General features: G+C 51.2%; 2 protein-coding genes across 4 annotated transcripts in view; one reads left to right on the forward strand and one right to left on the reverse strand.

The window, feature by feature from the left end:
- The window catches only part of trim110 (tripartite motif containing 110), a 5,864-nt gene extending 1,524 nt beyond the window's left edge, over nt 1-4,340 (reverse strand). Inside the window, exons 1-7 of one of the 2 annotated variants that reach the window (XM_030362869.1) lie at nt 4,242-4,340; nt 3,053-3,633; nt 2,571-2,666; nt 2,158-2,391; nt 1,707-1,729; nt 1,289-1,434; nt 186-457 (exon numbers count right to left, since the gene is read on the reverse strand). In XM_030362869.1, coding sequence (XP_030218729.1) covers nt 186-457; nt 1,289-1,434; nt 1,707-1,729; nt 2,158-2,391; nt 2,571-2,666; nt 3,053-3,610 — 1,329 coding nt within the window. In that variant the 5' untranslated portion in view covers nt 3,611-3,633; nt 4,242-4,340. Of the gene's footprint in view, nt 1-185; nt 458-1,288; nt 1,435-1,706; nt 1,730-2,157; nt 2,392-2,570; nt 2,667-3,052; nt 3,634-4,010; nt 4,111-4,241 lie in introns of those variants that run through there. The other variant, XM_030362868.1, reaches the window with a different exon arrangement.
- Nucleotides 4,341-9,101: 4,761 nt separating this feature from the next.
- sall2 (spalt-like transcription factor 2) lies at nt 9,102-19,202 on the forward strand. Of its 2 annotated transcripts, XM_030364196.1 has the most exons (4): nt 9,102-9,456; nt 11,387-11,518; nt 13,318-17,198; nt 17,540-19,202. In XM_030364196.1, exons 2-4 carry the CDS (start codon nt 11,443-11,445, stop codon nt 17,912-17,914), a joined length of 4,332 nt encoding a protein of 1,443 aa, XP_030220056.1. In that variant the 5' UTR covers nt 9,102-9,456; nt 11,387-11,442; the 3' UTR covers nt 17,915-19,202. The 2 variants fall into 2 exon arrangements, with proteins under 2 accessions (XP_030220056.1, XP_030220057.1); XM_030364197.1 differs by lacking the exon at nt 9,102-9,456 and having other exon boundaries at nt 10,449-11,518.
- Nucleotides 19,203-20,075: the final 873 nt, after the last annotated feature.

Genomic DNA, 20,075 nt, shown 5'->3' on the forward strand with positions numbered 1-20,075 from the left:
ATGTGTGGTGTGTGCGAGTTTATGCGTGTGTGTGTGCGTTGGTGCGTGCATGCCTGTGTGTGTTTGTGGGTGGGTGGGTGCGTGTGTAGGTGTGCGTGTGTTAGTGCGTGTGTGAGCGTTGGTGCGTGTGTGTATGTGTGTCTGACTGTGTGAGTGCGTGTGTGCGTTTGTGCGTGTGTACCGACCGGGTTGTTCCCAAAGGCGTTCCCCTCGCGGCCCTTGCGTCCGATGCTCTTGTAGCACACGCCGATGTCCCAGAAGCCCTCGGCCAGCACCTCCCAGTAGTGCGTTCCCGCGGCGACGCTCTGCGCCACCAGCACCTGAGGCCAGTGGTCGAAGCGCTCTGGGTGGGCGGCGCACGGCAGCCGACCTTTGACCCTGGCGGCGGAGCGAAGGTCGTCGGAGACGCTCAACAGGGGGTGGGCCGAGTTGGTGTCCAGGGTCAGGGGACTGCTCACTGTGGAGGGGGGGGGGGGGGGGGGGGGGGGGGGGGGGGGGGAGAGAGGGAATAAAGGGAGAGAAAGAGATAGAGAAAAGTGGGGAAGAGAGTGTGGGGGGGAAGGGACATAGAAAGAGAGAGCAGAGAGAGAGGGGCAGGGGGAGAGAGAAGGAGAGAGAAAAGGGAGAGGATGGAAGAAATACAGGCACACAAAGAGATAGAGAGGGGGAAGAGGTAGAGAGCATGCGGTCAGGCGTGAGGGAGAAGATCATCTTATCTCTTGGTGTCGGGTTCAGTTGTATTTATTTATGTACTCAGTCCCGCGTCACCTTTTATGAAAGGGATTTACAGTTTTAGTTTTTATCCCCATGAACACACTTCTTAGTTATATTTGGACCTTGGAATGGATTTTCGTCTTTTTATCCTCACATTTTGTGTTAAGATTACTTGTTTTAATTACTTTGGATCATTGCCATCTGTGACGGTTTGTCCTTGATCATGTAAAACACTTTGTAGCATCCGTTGCAGAAGGTGCTGAATAGACTTAATCGTTGATATTATAGAGATGCAGATCCTGAATGGTGACAACACCCCACATGTTTTTATGCTGTGATGTTTGGCGCACATCCAACCGTATGTTCAGGCCAAAATGAAGGGCTGTGAAATATGTCCTCTTGCAAGTGATAAACAAATTTTATATTTCCATTCAATCCAAAATAAGCAATATCCTGATGTTACAATAAGTTAAAGCCCTGCTCTGTCCACTCCGTCACTCACTGCTAAATCGGCCTATCAAGTGAATCAAAGGCTACGGAATCCCCGCCCCCGCCCTCCGACCCGACCACTCACGGAGCTCCCTCTTCAGGTCACCGAGGCAACGCAGGGTCTCAGTGATGAAGACCCGATACCTGCTCTCCAGCTCCTCCAGGAGCCGCCCCCGGTCCAGGGTGGGCGGATCTGGGGCCAGCAGCGGGCCGCTCAGGTCGGACACTAACCTACAATCAGTCCAGCTTTATTCACACAACGCTTTTCATACAACGGAAAATGCTTAATGAGGCAGGAAACACATGCAGAACAAATATTGTTACGATAACTTTAAGCTAACCATAAAACATTAGGAATCTGATAGATGCATTTGAAAGGAATGCAACTGAATAAGAGGGCGTACTACTTGATGAGGAAAAAATATAGACTAAAAAATGTTTTGTGATGTACTTCACGTGTGCACCGAGACATGTTGCACAACAACATGACCTTTAACCTTTACCTGGAGTCATCCGATTGAAAAGCCTGTAGAGAGAAGGGAGGGAGAGAGATAAAACAAAGAAGAACTTAGTCTTTACCTTGATTTCAGTGGGAGAGTCTGCTGAGGAATGACTACAGACTAGAGGTCAGAAATAACCTGTGTCTCTACTAGGCCAGATCAACGTCTACATGGTTAGAGTCGGTTGAGCCACCAGGTGTTAACGTGGTTGCAAATAACGCTGCTGGGCTCAAATAATTGTCTGCATTTACCTATAGTCAGTAACGCTGGAGCTAAGTAACGCAGATGGAAGGGAAGAGGACGTGAGTTCGAGCCCCATGGCGACCAACACGGGAGGAAGCTCCCAAAATGGGCTGCTAGCATCATACCTTGCGTAGCTTCCCAGACTTATTCAACCCTTATACAAACAGCCGGCAGCCAGTGTATAAGTGTATTGTATAAGTGTATATCGTACCCAGATGAGCAGGAAGGGGTCCTCCTCTGCCAGCAGGGCGGCCAGGTAGTGCCTGATGCTCCGCGTCTGCTCCAGCCCGCTCTTCACGCGGGAGCCCTCCTCCGCCGCGCGGCCCTCGGCCCGCTGCCTCTCCCGCCGGGTGGCTGTCCTCAGCGCCCCCTGCAGCGCCTCCACCTCCGCCCGCAGCGCCACGCCCAGGCGCTCCACCTGCTCCTCGTTCTCCTGCCAGGACTCCTGCCACGGATTAACCTCCCGTCAGGACACGAGGAGCCGCCGCGCACAGTAAGCCCTCATTCCTTTCACATTAGGTATATAAATATAGATATATATTGATCTATCTTCTTAGAGCTGGAAGGGCTGGAGGAGGTGGAGGAGGTGAGGGTGGGGGGTAGTAGGGGCGGGGGGGATCTCACCGCTATGCTGCGGTCCACATGCTCCTGGTCTCTGAGGACCTGCAGTCCGTCCTTCAGCTTGTCCTCGGCTTTCAGGAGGAGAGTGCGGAGGATCACCTTCAGAAACACACACACACACACACACACCCATTAGTATTCTCTCTCTACACACACACACACACACACACACCCATAAGCACACGTATACCCTCCACACACACACACACACACACACACACAAACACACACACATGTAACCATCTACTCCCCACACACGCACACACACACACACACACACACACACACACACACACACACACACAAACAGACACACACACACACCACATACACGTACATACAAATACACACGTAAGCATCTACTCTCAAAAACACCACACACACGCCCACACACACACACTCACACACTCACACACACACACACACACACACACACACGCATGTGACCATCCTCTTCACACACACACACACACACACACCCCCACCTTCAGCTCCTCCTCCACCTGCCTCAGGGGTCGGACCCTGTGCTGGGCGTGGCCCCCGGCCAGCAGGCAGTCCCCACAGGCGTAGGCGCGCTCCTCAGAGCAGTAGTAGCGGTACGGCTCGGCGTGCTCGGGGCACCGCCGGCCCTCCAGACCCCCCCCGCCGCCGCCGCCCCCCAGGGGGTCCACCAGCTGGTGGTGGCGGAACGCCGGCCTCTCCAGGTGGGGGCGCAGGTGTCGCGCGCACAGCGACACCTCGCACCTCAGGCACGTCTTGACGGCTTCGGTGGGGGCGGCGGTTTCCGTGACGACGGTGGCCGGCGGGGGAGGGGTGCAGCAGTCGCACGGCACCACGGCGCGGTGCTCCTGGCACTGGGGGCAGGAGAAGCGACCTTTGACCCCCGGGGGAGGGGGAGAGGAGGAGGAGGGGGTGGAGGAGGGGGGCCCCCAGGCCTCACGGATGCAGGCGGGGCAGAAGGTGTGTCCACACGGCAGGGGGGTGGCCCAGGTGAACACGTCCCGGCACACGGAGCACATGAGCTCCGCGTCCTGGGACGGCATGGTGAGGTCCGGGGGGGAGGAGGCTGGGAGGGAGTCAGTTAGTTAGTTAGTTACGTATTTACTTGCTTACAAAGCAGTTAGTTAGTTAGTGAGCCAGCTAGCTATCGTTCGATTGTTTGTTTGTTCATTCGCTAGAGAACTAGCTAGCATGTGTGTGTGTGTGTGTGTGTGTGTGTGTGTGTGTGTGTGTGTGTGTGTGTGTGTGTGTGTGTGTGTTTGTGTGACCGCACAACCATTGCAACTATCCCCACATCCAACTCACTGTATACTTCCTGAATAACAACAAATTAGTAATGTTTCTGTCAAATAAATGAGAAGGTTTATAGCACATTCTATCACACGTTAAATAATGTACAAAATAACAACTATAACACCTTGATTTAAATCAACAATGCCTCACCAACTCAGGATCCGTTAACTAGCTGGTTAGCCGTAAGCTAAGAGACCCAGGAAGACTACATGCAATGCTGACCGGTTGTAGAGGATCAGGAGATCATCCCTTCTTACAAGATCCTACTACACTACATCCTCCCTCCCTCTCCTTACTCCCTCCCTCCTACCGTCAGACTCTGTAACTTAGAGGCCATTTGTTTTCCTTAAGAAAGCAGAAGATCCCACAGGGTGTTCTTACCTTCAGGGACCGTTCTAAGGAGTGTTATCCAGGTTTGACGTGATCATCAGTGGCTTTGTGAGAGCATGTTTGAGTGTGTGTTTGTGTACGTGTGTTTATTGTCTGTGTGTGTGTGGGGGGGGGGATTTACTTTGAAAGCTAATCCTGGTCAGGACACCTACTGTGTCTCTAAATCACATGTCAAATGACCCAGAGAGAGAGAGGGAGAGAGAGAGAGAGAGAGAAATATACATTCATTGATTGTAAAGGAGCAAGGAGTTTGAAGAATGCTGCAGAGAATCTTTGAATTTAGGGCACAAACTGAATTCCTGAATTAATACTTCAAAGTCTGTTGTCATCCTCATTCTCCTCTTCCTCTTCTTCCTCACTCCGTACTGCCCTGTATTAAACTGAAGTCAGGTGATCAAAACATTGCCCTCTACTGTTTAAGTCTCATACCAAGTCTCACCCCGGGAGCCACACCTTCCATCTTCCAAGTTTCATCATCAGAAACTTGAACCCCTTTCTTTCCTGTTTCTTTACTACGCAGTTATCAGTTCAAACCACAGAGAGAGCTCTGTAGAGCCCAGCTTGCAATGGAGGAACAGCAGAGAAAAGCAGTAATGCTTTGAGAGCATTCTGAGTAGAAGAGCTTTTCAATTTTTTATTCTGCATTCACAAAAAGGAGAGGAAACTGTGCTTTTCGGGACATACTCCTTCTGGCTCAACTTCACGATATGTCAAGCGAGAATATTAAAGATATAGAGGGTATGGATTTTAGTTTGAATGCAATACATTCGATTAAATAAGCAAAGCAGAGTACCATATAGAAGTCTTTTACATAATGAACGATGACTTTTTGTGTTTATAATTCGTTTGGAAAGACAAAGGGTTGGGCACTGTGATATCGGTCTTAACAGAAATTCAAGATGTTATTTGTTTGGTAAACATGTCTGAGATAGGATGTGTGCATATGAAGATATTTGGAAAATTTTATTTAAATAATTTAAAGGCATAATAGGTAACAAGCTGGTGAAGCTGAAGACGATCCAGGGCGTGGCGCAGAGCGGGCCGACCGGGACCCCCGCCCTCCTGCCGGTCATCGACACGGACACCCCGATGGACGAGAAGAGCGCGCGGGCAGCGGAGCAGCACATGGAGCTGCTGGGGGGGGAGGCGGTGTGGCGGCACGCCGTTGTGGTCCTCAACGCGGGCATCTGGCACGCGGGGGACCCCACCGCCCCGGAGGTCATGGCCCCGAGCGGCGGCTTCCTGGGACGGATCGTGCGCAAGTGCGGCGGGAGGCACCACCTGCTCAACACGGACCAGACCCACCCCGGGCAGGTGCTCAGGCTACTGGAGAGGGCGGAGAGGATGGGACCAGACCCACCCCGGGCAGGTGCTCAGGCTACTGGAGAGGGCGGAGAGGACGGTGGAGGGCAACGGGGGGGAGGCGTTCAGGGTGGACGCCGCGCTGGCGCTGGGCGCCGAGACCCGTTTGCGGGAGGTGATGGAGAGGGTGGTGCTGCACCAGGCTGCCGTCCCCACCACCAGGGAGCTGCTCCGTGAGATGTAGAGAGGGATGTGTGTCTGTCTCTCCCTCTGTCTCTGTCAGCGTGCCTGTCGGGCCGTCCATCTCGCTCTATCTATCTATCTATCTATCTATCTATATCTCTCTCTCTCCCCCCCCCCCCCTCTCTCTCTCTCTCTCTCCCCCCCTCTCTCTCTCTCTCTCTCCCCCCCTCTCTCTCTCTCTCTCTCTCTCCCCCCCCTCTCTCTCTCTCTCTCCCCCCCCTCTCTCTCTCTCTGTCTCTCTGTCTCTCTGTCTCTCTCTCTCTCTCTCTCCCCCCCCCTCTCTCTCTCTCTGTCTCTGTCTCTCTCTCTCTCTGTCTCCCTCTCTCTCTCTCTCTCTCTCTCTCTCTCTCTCTCTCTCTCTCTCTCTCTCTCTCTATCTCTCCCTCTCCCTCCATGTATCTATACCCTCTCCATCTCTCCCTCCGTCCACGGTTTCCGTCAGCCCACCAGCTCCCAGAGGTCCGCCTGCTCCTGATGGGCTGGTCTCTGTCGGGGAAGAGCACCCTGGCGGACGCCATCCTGGGCGCCCCCCCGGGGGCCGGCAGCCCGAAGTGGACCCCCCCGGCTGGTGTGGCGCTTCGGCTCCACCGAGGACACCCCCGAGACGGTGAGGTGGGAGATCCTGAAGGGCGTGTGGCTGGCGGCCCCGCCGGGGGCCCCACGCCGTGGTGCTGGTGGTGTGCGCCTGCATAGCCTTCACCGAGGCCCACCTGAGGGCCATCCGCCAGCACACGGCCTTCCTGGGGCCCGACGTGTGGCGCCACACGCTGGTGCTCTCCAACCGGTACGACGCCGTCGGCGACACTGGTTCTCTTCGAGCAGCGTGGGGCCCGGCGTGCGGGGCCAGGTGGAGGGGCTCCTGGAGACGGTGGAGTGGATGGCGGCGGGGAACGGCGTGCTGCAGGTCCACACGGAGGAGGAGGAGGAGGAGTGGGAGGGGGAGGGCGTCGTCATAGAGACGCTGCCACACGGAGTGCCCCTCATGGAGCTGTTCAGCCAGGTGTGCCGGAAGCGGGAGGAGGAGTTCCTGGAGAGCATCCGGAGGATACTGGTCAGGCCTAAGAAGGCCAGCAGCATCGCCGCGCCTCCGATGAGTGAGTCCCGTTTGAGTTTGAGTAAGGTGTTTGTGTGTAAATAATAAATAAAAATGACAATGTTTTGTCTAAAAACAAATCCAATCTGCCCTTCTCAAAATCTCTACATTTTGCATTTTGGTTGAACTTCTACTATTTTAATAAATTAGCAGCAAATCTTCTTTTTTGTTAGAAATACGTTTTTTAAAAACATGTCCTGACGGAGAGTATCCTTATGCCGCTATCTTGCTTAAGGATGCCTACTGGCATCCTCAATTGAGGCCAATTGAGGGATTCAAACCCAGAACCTTTTAGAAACTACACTGTCCTATCTTGCTACATGAGATAAAAACATGTCTGGTGGGTTTGACAGTGTCGGACGAGGAGATGGAGTGGGACGAGAGGAAGGTGAGCGAGTGGCTGAAAGGATGTGATAAAGACCACGATGATGATATGGGGGGAAACATGGCCTGCTCTGAGGGCCGCCAGGTTCCGGACTCCCCTACACTCTCCAGTAATCCCATGTGTGCATGACCGTAGAAAAGTAGCAGTAACTCCCACACATCAAATCTCCACATGAACTGAGGATCCTCTAAATGCTTGGTGTGGTGGACCTGGTTCTCTTCAATCCAGCTCTTTGTTTCCTTTGGGGTCGCTGTTGATATTTGATGATGCATCTTTTATATAAAAGAACTACAGCAAATTAAAGAAAACTGTGACTATAAAAGTTTTAAAAAGTCTTGTATATGCAAACAGATTTCTTTGAAGATATGATATGTAACATTAAAAGCTTTCAAATATATCTACATCTAAAAATGACTAGAGCTATGTTATACATTTAGTTGAATTGCGTATTTCCCAAATCTGAGAATTCCTTATTTTATTGTTTATGGTAATTGTCTGTTACATTAGGTGAGGTTCAATGTCAATGGGGTCTTATGCCCTTTACTCCCTAACTTCCTTTGAAAAACACACAAAAACAGTAATCCGGTAGACCCCTAAATTATTGATGATTTCGATTTAGCTTACTACTTACTATGTGCTACTATGACAAATGGCTCATGCCAGCCCACACATTCTTATTTAAATGTTTGTATCTGTCTGGGATACCGGTATTATATGCAGTCTATGTTAAGTCAGTTTAACCGGTATTGTACACATAGAGCTGCTTGTCTGTTATGGGCTACTGTAGAAAGATAGCCGTGAACTATGACTTACTCCATGGAAGAAGACCCAGTCTCTATGGAGACATATAGGGCTCATTCTTAAAACAACAATTCTTATTTTCATTGGATTATACGCTAATTCAAAAATACTGATAAACATTCTATTTCTTGATATTGGATGCTTATAGGATTTACAAGATGTGTTGAAATAAACTTATTAATAAATTAATAAGTTGTGCATACAAGGTTTTTCAGGAGAAAAAAAGGGATCTCAGTCTGATATAAGTAGCTTTAACTATGTTGGGCCATGTGTGTGTGTGTGTGTGTGTGTGTGTGTGTGTGTGTGTGTGTGTGTGTGTGTGTGTGTGTGTGTTTGTGTTATAATTTATCCGGAAAGATTGACTAGCCTATAAGCATGCTTAACGTTATGTTAATAAAGTAATAATAAATTGTTTTGAATGGAACTCTTATTCAAAATTGCATTTGTTTCTATTGGTTTTGTGCATTATTGTTGTTTTGTTAATCTTATTGTTGTTGTTATTTAATGTCATTGTTGGATTGTTGTAAAAATATATATGTATGGTTCTAGGCCTTAATAAAATATATAAAGATAACTAAATAAGATAGCCTGCAGGTATATAATGTCCACTGATTTTGTCAAAATGTCAAACGTTATATTCGAGGACTTGTAGCCTAAAGCTAAGTCCCATTAATAAAACGTCTTTCTAAGTCAGTTTCCAGGGCCAGTGGAGGTCACGGTAGCACGGAATGAAACAAAACATGATAATAATTGCCACCTGTGCCTAAAATCACAGCAAAAAAAAAGGCACTTTTAATTCACTTCATCATGGCCTGCTTCAAAGTGAGACGCCCTCAGAAAGTCAATGTGGAGGTAGCCATGGCCACTGTGAATCCCTAAGGAGCGTCTGGTGGTGAATGTCATTAATTATAACAGACAGGGAGAAAGAGATAGCCAGACAGACAGACGAGTGGACAGCCGAGCAGCCGGCCAACACATCGTCACTACGGCAGAGAGCGCCGACATAGGCCGGACAGCAGGACCAGGCCGCCCGCTGCACATACAAAGAGGTTTGCGAAGGGGAGGGAGTGACACAGAGAGTCCTTCGGTTTTTTGTAGTGACTGAACCGAAATACGTCTACGGCGCTATGTTTTCAGTGGGCAAACAAGCAAAATAATTACTTTAACGTTTATTTCTAAACGCACACAATTCACGACGAGGATAAATAATTTAAAAATGCGGCGTTCCGCTTGGCCGTCCAAGGGACGACTGCGCATCTGTGTGAGTGAACCGGGAAATGCTGCGCCAATGTCCCGGCTGAGAGACGTAGCGTTCCGCCAAACATAAGCCGATTTCTCACATTTTAACAAAAACGCCGCTAAAAAACATCGTTTTAAACATGGTAAGTTGTTTTCGCTTTTATTTTGGGTTATGTCGACGACGCGCGGAGGGAAGTGGGATTCCGGAACCGTCATTTTTGAGAAGTCATAATAATTTATGAATCATAACTTGTTATGATAGGAGCGCGCGCAGGCGTGCAACAGGTCGCCGTACAGTAGAGGGGCAGGACAACTTATTGCCGTCGCACTTGTTCGCCCAACATTTTGGTAAAAAGCCTTGATCGTCGTATGCTTGTTGTGTCATTAGCAAGATGGCACGAAAAGACGAATGCTTTGTTGGCACAAAAAATCTATTGAAAATGTTTTCATTTTTAGCATGGAGTGACACGGTGATCCACTGTACACTGTTCCAAATCGCGCACTGTTGGTTAACTACGCTTTTATATGCAATTCATATCTTTAGATTGCTCATTGTATCGATCTTTTTCAGGAGAATGCAAGGCCACATCCTTAACAAATAAATCTAGAAATCACTGTTTGTTCGTCTTGACAGGTGTAAGCTTTACCGGGTATGTCATCAATAGGCAGATTTTTTATATTTTAAAACAACAGAACATATACAAAATATCCGTTTAGTATGTGCACGACTCGAATCTCGCAGATGACTATTCCTCCAATAAAAAAAAAGAAGACATCTCTGCATATTAATGTAACCATTTACATCACGTTAAACCAATTAAAGTGCTGAAAATAGGCCTTAGTGAATAACCCAGATTACAAGTGAACGGGGAGGGCGAATGGGATTAAGGAAACCAACAGGCCTAAGCATTTAGCCTATATCGTCTCACATATAGCCTGTGTATTGTGTTGCACTCAAACCTCCAACCAGAAACACGCATTCCGAGAAAATGGAGATACGTAGCACACGTCGCTACCCACCCAGCAGAACGTCTGACGGGAGGGGGAGGGGAGGGGGGAGAGAGAGAGAGAGAGAGAGAGAGAGAGAGGGGAGGGGGGCGGTGGGACCCCTTGACGCTGACTGTCTCCGTCTTTAGTTACCTCTCTTCCACGTGGTCGGCAGTAGACGCGGGTGAGGTTGAAAAGGAAGCATTGTGCGTCTCGTCAGTAGCCCCTTATGTGTTTCTGGGAGGCTCGCGCAGGGTGATGCTCACTCAGCTGTGGCCCTCGCGCGCCATTGTTGAGAATTCCTCTCCTTGGTCTTGAGTCAGTTGTTTACTGCGCTCGCGTCCACGCAACGCACCGGTGCTGATGAGGATCTTTTTACGCAAAGTGTGGCCCCTCGGTCAAACCTTTTCAGATGGACCAATGCAACTCATTTTTACACGTCTTCAACGACAACGTGTGCACTTTCATATAAAACGACAAATAAAATGTACATTATAAAAATGGCTGCATAAAAGGATGTTTTATCCATAGCCAACGGCGCACTTACGCGCCACGCGAAATGAAGTGGGTACCAATACACGTAGAGGCTGCTTGCTGGGGATGTTTAAAAATTGCTCGAGTTGACAGTGCACGTTGCAATACCCGGTCACCGCAATCAGGTTTACTAAAGCCACGCAATGGCCGACTCGAGCAGAGTTCCTTCGCCATTTGAATGCAAAGTAGAGGATGAACAAGTGGACCGTGTGTTTATGTGCGTGCACGTACGTCCATGTGAGGGAGCGTGCCCGTGCGGCGAGAAGGAGGGCCACCACGGTGAGCTGGAGAAAAGAGGGGGACTTGTTGAGAGAAATTGTCACACATGCCTCTGTCGGCTCTTTTTTTTTTTTTTTTTTTTCTCACACAAGTTCCTCCGCTTTTCTTCCACCACGATGGCACCTCCACCACCACCGAGGGATATGGGGAGGACTTTTATTTTACACCCGGAGCGCATCCACTAACACACACCAGGCATAGTGAGAGACACAAATAACACGCACGTAATTTTTTTCTTTGCTGTTTAGTAATTTAGACACCTACTTTTTCCAGTGCGCAGGGAGAAAGATTTTAAGTTGTGTGTTGGCCTATGCGCCGCCGGCTGAGCCATGTCGCGTCGGAAACAGAAACGACCGCAGCAGCTTATGAGCCCGAACCCGGGTGAAACTCGGACCCTTGAGCCCGGTGAGAAATAGTCGATTCTTGAACAGTGCATCGCAATGGACGTATTGTGTGTGAATTCATTAAATCATAATCTGGTGTGACATGGATTTGTTGGTTAACTAATGTCGTGATGATGTTGAATGGTCACAGAAAATGTTTTTTTTTTTTTAAATCTTTTATCTCTATCAGCCGTATTATTGTGGTCTAATTGTTATGCATTTTTAACACTGAACTTTTTCCTGTTTCTCTTAAAAACCAAACGAGGACCCTGGTGCCTGTGTAATGCGAAAAGACCACCCAGAGTTTCAGAGAGCAGAGATGTTCAGAGCACATGTTAAAGGAATACAGTAAAGTAATGAAAAATTGTTTATACATGTTAGTATCTTCCAGCAACTCAGACTTTGTAGACACACACACACACACACACACACACACACACACACACACACACACACACACACACACACACACACACACACACACACACACACACACACACAGGAGGTAGAGTAGGTCATGGCAGATAAAACCTCACAGGACACTTAGAGGTGTTGTAAATGCATTTGAATTAAATCCTATTGTCCTCCTAGAAGCTTTGTGGCCGGCTACTGGAGCATGAACACACACACACACCCACACACACACACACACACACACACACACACACACACACACACACACACACACCTCCACAAGTCCAGCGCTGTCTTTGGTTACAGGAAGTGGATAAGTGCCGCATTCTGAGTGCAGGAACAAATGCACTCTAGTGTAACCGTTTCTTTCTTTTATTGTGTGTGCATCTGTTACATATAGTGCTAATTGGGTTTTTGCACACGCCTGCATTGGCATGCATCTTTAATACTAGAGAATAGCCCATTAGGATTCTTAAGATCCACAGGGTCGGTCAACACAGGGTATGTACTTTGGGGGTTCGGGTTGGCTTGTTGATGGAGGACCAGTCAGCTACCATGAGGTGTCTGATTTTGCTGTTGTTTGTTTTCTTTACCCAGCACCTCTTTGCCTCTTCCACCATGCCAGGAATGTGACCCGAGTGTGCGTAAGGTCGCCTCAGCCTAGCCAATCAGGGGCCACATACAGTGGCCAGTACCCAATCAGGACTTGACCCATAGCCTCCCATGGGGTTGGGAAGAGGGAAGAGGAAGGAGGGAGGGAGGACGGGGTCCTTAGGAAGATGAAAGGAATAGAAAAAGAGGGGAGGGATAAGAGAGTGTCTAAGTATGTGAATCAGGCTTTTTTTTGGGGTCGTTTGGGACAGAGGGAGAGGGCGGTGGGGGGGGGGGGGGTCTCTTAGGTGAAGTCCATTGTCCAGTGTTGTCTTGGAAACAAGGTAGTCTCTTCTCTGGGAAAGCAGTGTAATCTTGCGCAAAGAATTGTGGTCTTCTGTGTGTGTGCGTGTGTGTCTATGCTGGTGTTGGGACTGCAGCTGCCTTTCACGATGACATAATGGACAAAGACCAAAGGCAGGAAGTGAGGACGATGATAAGGTTCTGGAACAGCAAGGCCCGACTTAGGTTGACTTTCAGACATATTATGAGGATGGGACTCCAGTATGCCAGGACTGCCAAGACTTTTGAAAGAACTGTATTGCTATTGAAATTCTTCATGTGCTTTCAAATGTGGATAATAAATCATAATTGACCCATAAATAAGTTGGACACCCCTAAATGCCACAGGAGTGCTTTCTCATAAGGGGTTCACGACTGCAATTCATTTTTTATAATCCCCTGTTATTGAAAGACGTATTTTGTTCGGCTGTGAAGACACATTTTCTAACTTTCTTCCTCCCTCCGTTTCCCCAGATGACCAGCCGTTGGTGAAGTTGCTGTCGTCACAGTTCGCCAGGGACTCCCCCCTGACCTTTCCTTCCACCTCCACCCAGCACCCCCAGATTGCCCTCCCTCCCTGTACTTCGTTCAAGGGTTCCCAAACCCCGTCCCTCCCTGCCGCCAAAGCCCCGCCCCACTCCGGCTTCCCCGGCCAATCAGGCCCCTGCTCCCAGCCCCAGCTGTCACCTGACATCCCTCTCGCCTCCCTGTCCTCCCGAGCCCACCCCCCGGTAGCCCCTCACCTCAACGACAGCCACCGCGCCTCCTCCGCCAGCGACCGCGCACACACCCTGCGCAGCGCCCTGATGGCGTCCCCGAAGCTGGGCGTGTCGGCGACCACCACCACCTCCTCATCGTCGTCGTCGTCGTCCGCCTCCCTCTGTCCCCCGCCCCACCCGGGCAGCCCCAGCCCGGTGCCCGAGGGCCCCCCAAGCCCTGTGACCCCCACCCCGAGCCCGGTGGTGAGTTCGGCCTCGCCGGCGCCCTCCAGGGCTCACCTGAGCCTGGGACTCATCCTGGAGGAGCTGCGGGTGCTGCAGCAACGGCAGATCCACCAGATGCAGATCACGGAGGAGATCTGCCGTCAGGTGCTGCGTCTGGGTGAGGCGTCCTACACCATGGACTCGCCCGCCCAGCATCCGCTCGCTCCCCTGCCTCAGCTCTGCCTGGAAGGTGGCGATCGAGCCTCAAGCCCCACGCCCCAGTCCTCTGCCCCGCAGCCTGCCACGTCAGTGCCCCCCCTCTTGGCATGTTTCTCCTCCCTTCTCCCCCCTCAGTCCTCCCAGAAGAACCCTAAGCCCAGTCACCCTTTGTCTCAGATTCTGCAGCCGCTCAGGCCTCAGATTGAGGGCACGGTGACCAATCTGGGAGCTCATGGCTACCCCAGGGTCAGCACTCACTCGTCACTCCCCTCTGCCTCTTCCACTGTATCCTCCCTCTGCTCTAGTATGGCCTCCTCCAACCACCCATTGGCCCTCTCCCTGGCCATGCCCAGCCGCTATCTCCACGAGAAATCCCCCAACACCACCTCAGCCAGCGGGCAAAGCGGGCTGTCCTTTTTCAGCCAGAGCTCAGCCAGCGGCCTGTCAAGCCAGCATTCCATATATTCTTCTTCTGGAGGGGCTTCACAGGGCTCCGCCTCCCTTATGAGCTCCGCCTCCGCCGGACGCCTCCAACATGGCTGCCGTTTCTGCGGGAAAATGTTCAGCAGTGATTCGGCGCTGCAGATACATCTCCGCTCGCACACGGGGGAACGCCCGTACCAGTGTCCAGTGTGCCTGAGCCGCTTCACCACCCGCGGTAACCTCAAGGTGCACTTCCTGCGTCACCGCGAGCAGAACCCAGAGCTGTCCCTCTCCCTCTTGCCGCCATCTTTGTTCGGGCCCGGGTTGTTAGGAAGTGGCGGGTCGGATCTCGGCCCGCCGATGAGCAGCAGCAGCAGCCCAGTCAGTGCTCTCAATATGATGCAGAAGAGGCGCAAGCGCAGGCCGGAGGATGAGGCCTACGGAGATGCTATGGAGGCTGGTGGTGCCGTTGGAGGCTTCAGCCTGGGAGGGACAGGAGGACCCGCCCCCTCTACCCTGCCGCTGCCCCCGAGTGTTGACCTGGCTCTGATCTCCCACTCCCTGCTGCAGCTCAACAGGGCCGCCGCCGCTGCCGCTGTGGCCTCCATCGCCTCGGCCTCATCCAACTCTTCCTCCTCCTCTTCTTCCACCTCCTCACTGGCTTCCTCTCTTCTCTCCAACCCCCTGGCGCTGTCCTCCTCCTCCAACATCGCTGGGTTGTTCAAGGGAGCCAAGCAGCAGCACTTTGACGAGAACACCCCGCCCCACACCCCCATGATCCCCTCCTCGGCCTACTCCCAGCTGGCTCACCTGCCCAAGCTTCTCTTCCCGTCGGCCTCCTCTTCGTCTTCCTCCACCACGCACCCTTCCCTCCAACACCACCCTGTCCTGGGGCTACTAAGGCCCCCGTCTTCCACTGCTCCGGGCTCACAGCTCCTCTCTTCTTCCGCACACTATCCCTTTGCCTCCTTACCCAAAACCTCCACCTGTCCCTCCACCTCCTCACCGTCCTCCCTGGCCTCGACCATGGCCTCCTCCAACCCTACTTCCGACACTTCTAAGCTGCAAAGGCTGGTGGAAAAGCTGGAAAAGGAGCCTTCCCACTCCGCCTTTCCCTGGGCCTCTTCCTCGACCTCCACCTCCATGGGGGACATTTTAGGGAGCAATGCAGCAATCTCTTTGGCTGCGTCACTTAGCAGTGTCCTCACAAATGCCAGTACTTCCAGCACCTACGTCATGGCCTCCCCTCCGTCCTCTATGTCGGCGGCCACTTCTGTTTCAAACTTCACCCGTGAGATGGTGGCTGCGTTGGGAATGAGCGCTAATGGAGCTAGTGTTCTGGCAGGATCCATGTTGCCGCCTCTCAACATCTTAGGTGCGGGAAACACCCTGGCTCCTAACCAGTGTGGAGTATGCCTCCGTGTCCTGAGCTGCCCCAGGGCCCTTCGGCTGCACCACGCCACCCATCTTGGAGAGCGTCCTTTCCCTTGTAAACTATGTGGCCGATCATTCTCCACCAAGGGGAGCCTGCGCTCACATCTGGCCACGCATCGGGCTCGACCCCCTAACTCACGGATCCAGAACTCGTGCCCACTGTGCCAGCGCAAGTTCACCAATGCCCTTGTGCTCCAGCATCACATCCGCATGCACCTCGGGGGTCAGCTGCCCCCCGACGGGACTGAAGAGCTGCCGTCCGAGATGCTGGAGAAGTCAGACGTGGCGGCTCTGTTGTCGCAGCCCTCTGACTCACCCGGACTCTCAGCTAGAACCCCTCCACTGGCTGAGGCTGGCCAAGCGGAAGACCTCGTCACCCTAAACAGCCACTTTGTGGCACCGATGGAGGTGTCTGACTACACACCATCTGCGTGCACCAGTAACCCGATCAAATCTGGAACCTCCAGTCCAGACTTGATACCTCCCTGTGACCTCAGCCCAGATCCATCCTTGATCCCCACCACTCAAAGCGCAGCCCCGGGCAGTGTGGACCCCCCTGTCCTGTGTGTCAGTAGCCCCGCACCAGCTCCTCAACCTGAGGATCCAGGCTCCCTAGGTACCGAAGACAAAGAACCTGACCACCTGGCCACAGTTGAGATGCAGCGATCCAAGTCCAGCCCATCGCCGACTCCCTCCACTCCAAGTAAATCCATATCTTCTAGCGGTCTGATCGCAGACAACCCAGAAGGAAAGGCCTCCACCTCGTACGATGCTTTCTTTGCGGGCTCCAGATCCAATCTGGAGGACCTACTAAGCACACCTACTTGTGGGACCTCCTTTGCCCACCCATGCCCAACCACCACCCAGCCTTCCCTCCCGTTGCTGGGTCAAGACCTCGCTATCGCTAAAGTCCATGAAGAACCCACCTTGGAACCGGAACAGTCCTTGGGGCTCCAAAACCCAGAACCCATGGACGTGGACAACATGCACTCCCCTCAGTCGCTTACGCCAAAGCAAGAACAAGAGGCCGTGCACGACGACCAACCCCAGGCCTTACCAGCTTTGGATGACGTCGACAACAGCGTTGGCATCGGTGGCGGTGAGAGGGCGGTGGCGACACAGAGGGCGGCGGCCTACATACGGGAGACCCGGCAGAGCCTCCACTTCTCCTCGTACGGGAGGGAGGACCGCACGGACGGTGCTAAGATGGGCGGGTTGGCGGACGGCGACCAGCTGGACACGGCGGTTCCCCTGAGCCTCGCCCCGACGCTTCCCCCGCCGATGTCCCGACCGGAGAAGAGGACCTACAGCTGCGCCGAGTGTGGGAAGGAGTACGCCAGCCGCAGCGGCCTCAAGGTGACCCATCTGCCTCTCTGACCCGCTGTCTGTGGTGCAGCTATCCATCTATCCATCTGTTTTTGTATCAAGTTTCTCCATCAAGTTGTGTTTTTCTGTTTAGAAGACAGGTTGCCGTCATGGCAACATCAGAGTTAGAGTTGAACCACAAAAGATTTGAGCCCTTTTGTTATGAGCCCTGTTCTTTGTTTTGTTTGCAACGGGGCTGAACCTTGAATACAGGACTGATGTTTGCTATGCAGAGGGCCTCATTACAGAGGTCCATACCCTTTTTACTTATTTCATACTGCAGTATTTAACGACATTATGATGTTCTCCTCACCCCCCCCCCCCCTCCTAAGGGTCACATGAAGCACCACGGCGTGGTCACCAAGCCCGCCAGCGCCCGTCCTCCGGCCAGGAGCAGCCGCTCCTCGTCCGAGCGACTCCCGGCCACCTCCTCCACCTCCTCGCCCGGCTCCTCCTCCTCCTCCTCGACCTCCTCCTCCACCGTCCCCGCCACCAGGAGCTCTGTGGGCTTCTGGAACCAGTACCAGGCCTTCCTCAACGCCAACACGGACCCGGCTGACGACCCGGGCACCGGTAACCACGGAGACGCAGCACCCCTGGCGTCGTCGTCTCAGATGGACCTGGCCGGGTCCGGGAGGGTCCCTGTGGAGGAGACCATGGTGGGCCCCGACGATGACGATGAGGAGCCCAAACTGGAGCCCGTGTGAAGGGGACCCGGTGGCAGGGGCCCGGTGGGCTGGGATCGATGCTTACCGTCTGTCCTTCCTGGATGCGGATCTGTGTGTAACTTTTCTTCTTTGCATAGTATTGCTGCCCTTAGGTACCTTCTGAGTAGCCTGGTTCTTTTGATAGTCCAAGTGATTTGTATGTTTTGTGCAAGCTGTTTGTTTTGTGCTTTTCTCCTTAACGAAAAAAGACAGTGTAAAAAAAATAAGCAGAAGACAAAGAAGAAGAAAAAGAGGAAGAAGAGGACAAAAATGGTTGAAGTCATGAAGCCAGACCCGGGCCAGGCCCCAAGGTCCGTTCTGAATCTATAGCAAAGCAAACAGACTACCTGTTACTTCTGAAGAGCTTTGACAAGTCCATGCCAGTTCTATCACTCAACGGTGTAGTAATGACTACACGCAAAGAACGATTCCTTGGTATATCAATGTTGATCGTAGAATTGGTTAAAAATGTTTCGTGTTTGTTTATTTTGCCTTGGAGCAATTTCTGATAGTTTCAAGTAAACCACTAAAGTATAGGAAATTGGTATTTTCATATATGACTACTCTTTCTGGCACTCAATGTACTACTACGCTATATGTAAAAAAAATAAGGAATTCCTGTGGTGCATAAGACACAGATTTTGGATAGAACTAATGAGGTTCTACATTCAGACTTATACATCTTGATGACATTACAATAGGCACAAGCGCTGACAGAGAACCGAGACACAATGACCTAGACCTTCCAACCAGGCCCATCACCTTAGTGGATACCTGAATAGGAAGTCTGATTTTCCACATGTTCTAAGCAACCGCTCTTGTAACTCTGGTTCACCTTGAAGAACATCTTCAGTCTATTGCAGAATCACAGTTCCCTGATCCGCACTCCCGTATCCTTGCCCAAGAGGCCTCTTAACTCTTAACCTGCTCCTTAATGACCTATACCTGAAGTCACCGTTTGTATCCGAATTCACTTTGGACTTGTGATCTGAATTCAAGTACGAATTCTGTTGAATTACTAAATGGGGATTAGCTATGTGGGACAGGTCTTGGAAAAGACGTGTGTCCTTTTACACTGAGAATAATGTCATTGTTGTTTCGTCAAAAGTGATGTCTGTAACACTCGTCTCGCATTTATTGTTTTTCTCGCTGTTGTGTCTTTATATATATAAATATATATAAACATAGGAGACCCAGAACTCTTTGTCTGTTGTAAGTTGTAATTTTGGTGTGCCCAAAGGTTAGAACTGAGGGGTTAAAAAACATTCAATAAAAAAATACACATGTTTTCATAAGTCTTTTGTGAATATGTATGAGAGGGGGCCAGTTTCAAACATCTCTCTCTCTCTCTCTCTCTCTCTCTCTCTCTCTCTCTCTCTCTCTCTCTCTCTCTCTCTCTCTCTCTCTCTCTCTCTCTCTCTCTCTCTCTCTCTCTCTCTCTCTCTCTCTCTCTCTCTCTCTCTCTCTCTCTCTCTCTCTCTCTCTCTCTCTCTCTCTCTCTCTCTCTCTCTCTCTCTCTCTCTCTCTCTCTCTCTCTCTCTCTCTCTCTCTCTCTCTCTCTCTCTCTCTCTCTCTCTCTCTCTCTCTCTCTCTCTCTCTCTACACCAGTGAACGATATATCCTCCAGGGGGCGTGTGTCTATTTTCCTGACATCTGCCAACAGCATTTATGTAGCCTATTATACGGGTTACATTGGCATTACATAAAGAATCGATGAATGAACATATTCTGTTCAATCATGAATTAATGAAGGTTATTCCTACATAGTTGTGTCTATTTTGTTTCTTAACTAATGGTCTTAAACCACTCAGTCAGCAGAAGGAAATGTTGTAATTTGTCTGTTCTGTCTATGGGATAATGTCTTATTTCAATTCTTAATCACACATTTAAACATGGCATTTAGGCTAGCAGGCATATGTCTTCTTAAGATAAGGCTGTTCAATTGACTCAAACCCTTACCCTTATAAGCAGCAGGCCCAATAATTCAATGGTATAATATAAGTGTTGGTCCTTGGTAGTGAAAATCACATCCAATAGAAAGAACAGGACATCATATGTGTGCAAAGCCCTTTTTTCTCAATAAGAGCAGACTACGTCAAGTTTAACGCCAAGGTCAGCACATTCATGGATACGGTCCATGTTATGGGATGGGCTAATCCGG

The sequence above is a fragment of the Gadus morhua genome, chromosome 8 (genome assembly GCF_902167405.1).
Source record: "Gadus morhua chromosome 8, gadMor3.0, whole genome shotgun sequence".
NCBI lineage: Eukaryota > Metazoa > Chordata > Actinopteri > Gadiformes > Gadidae > Gadus > Gadus morhua.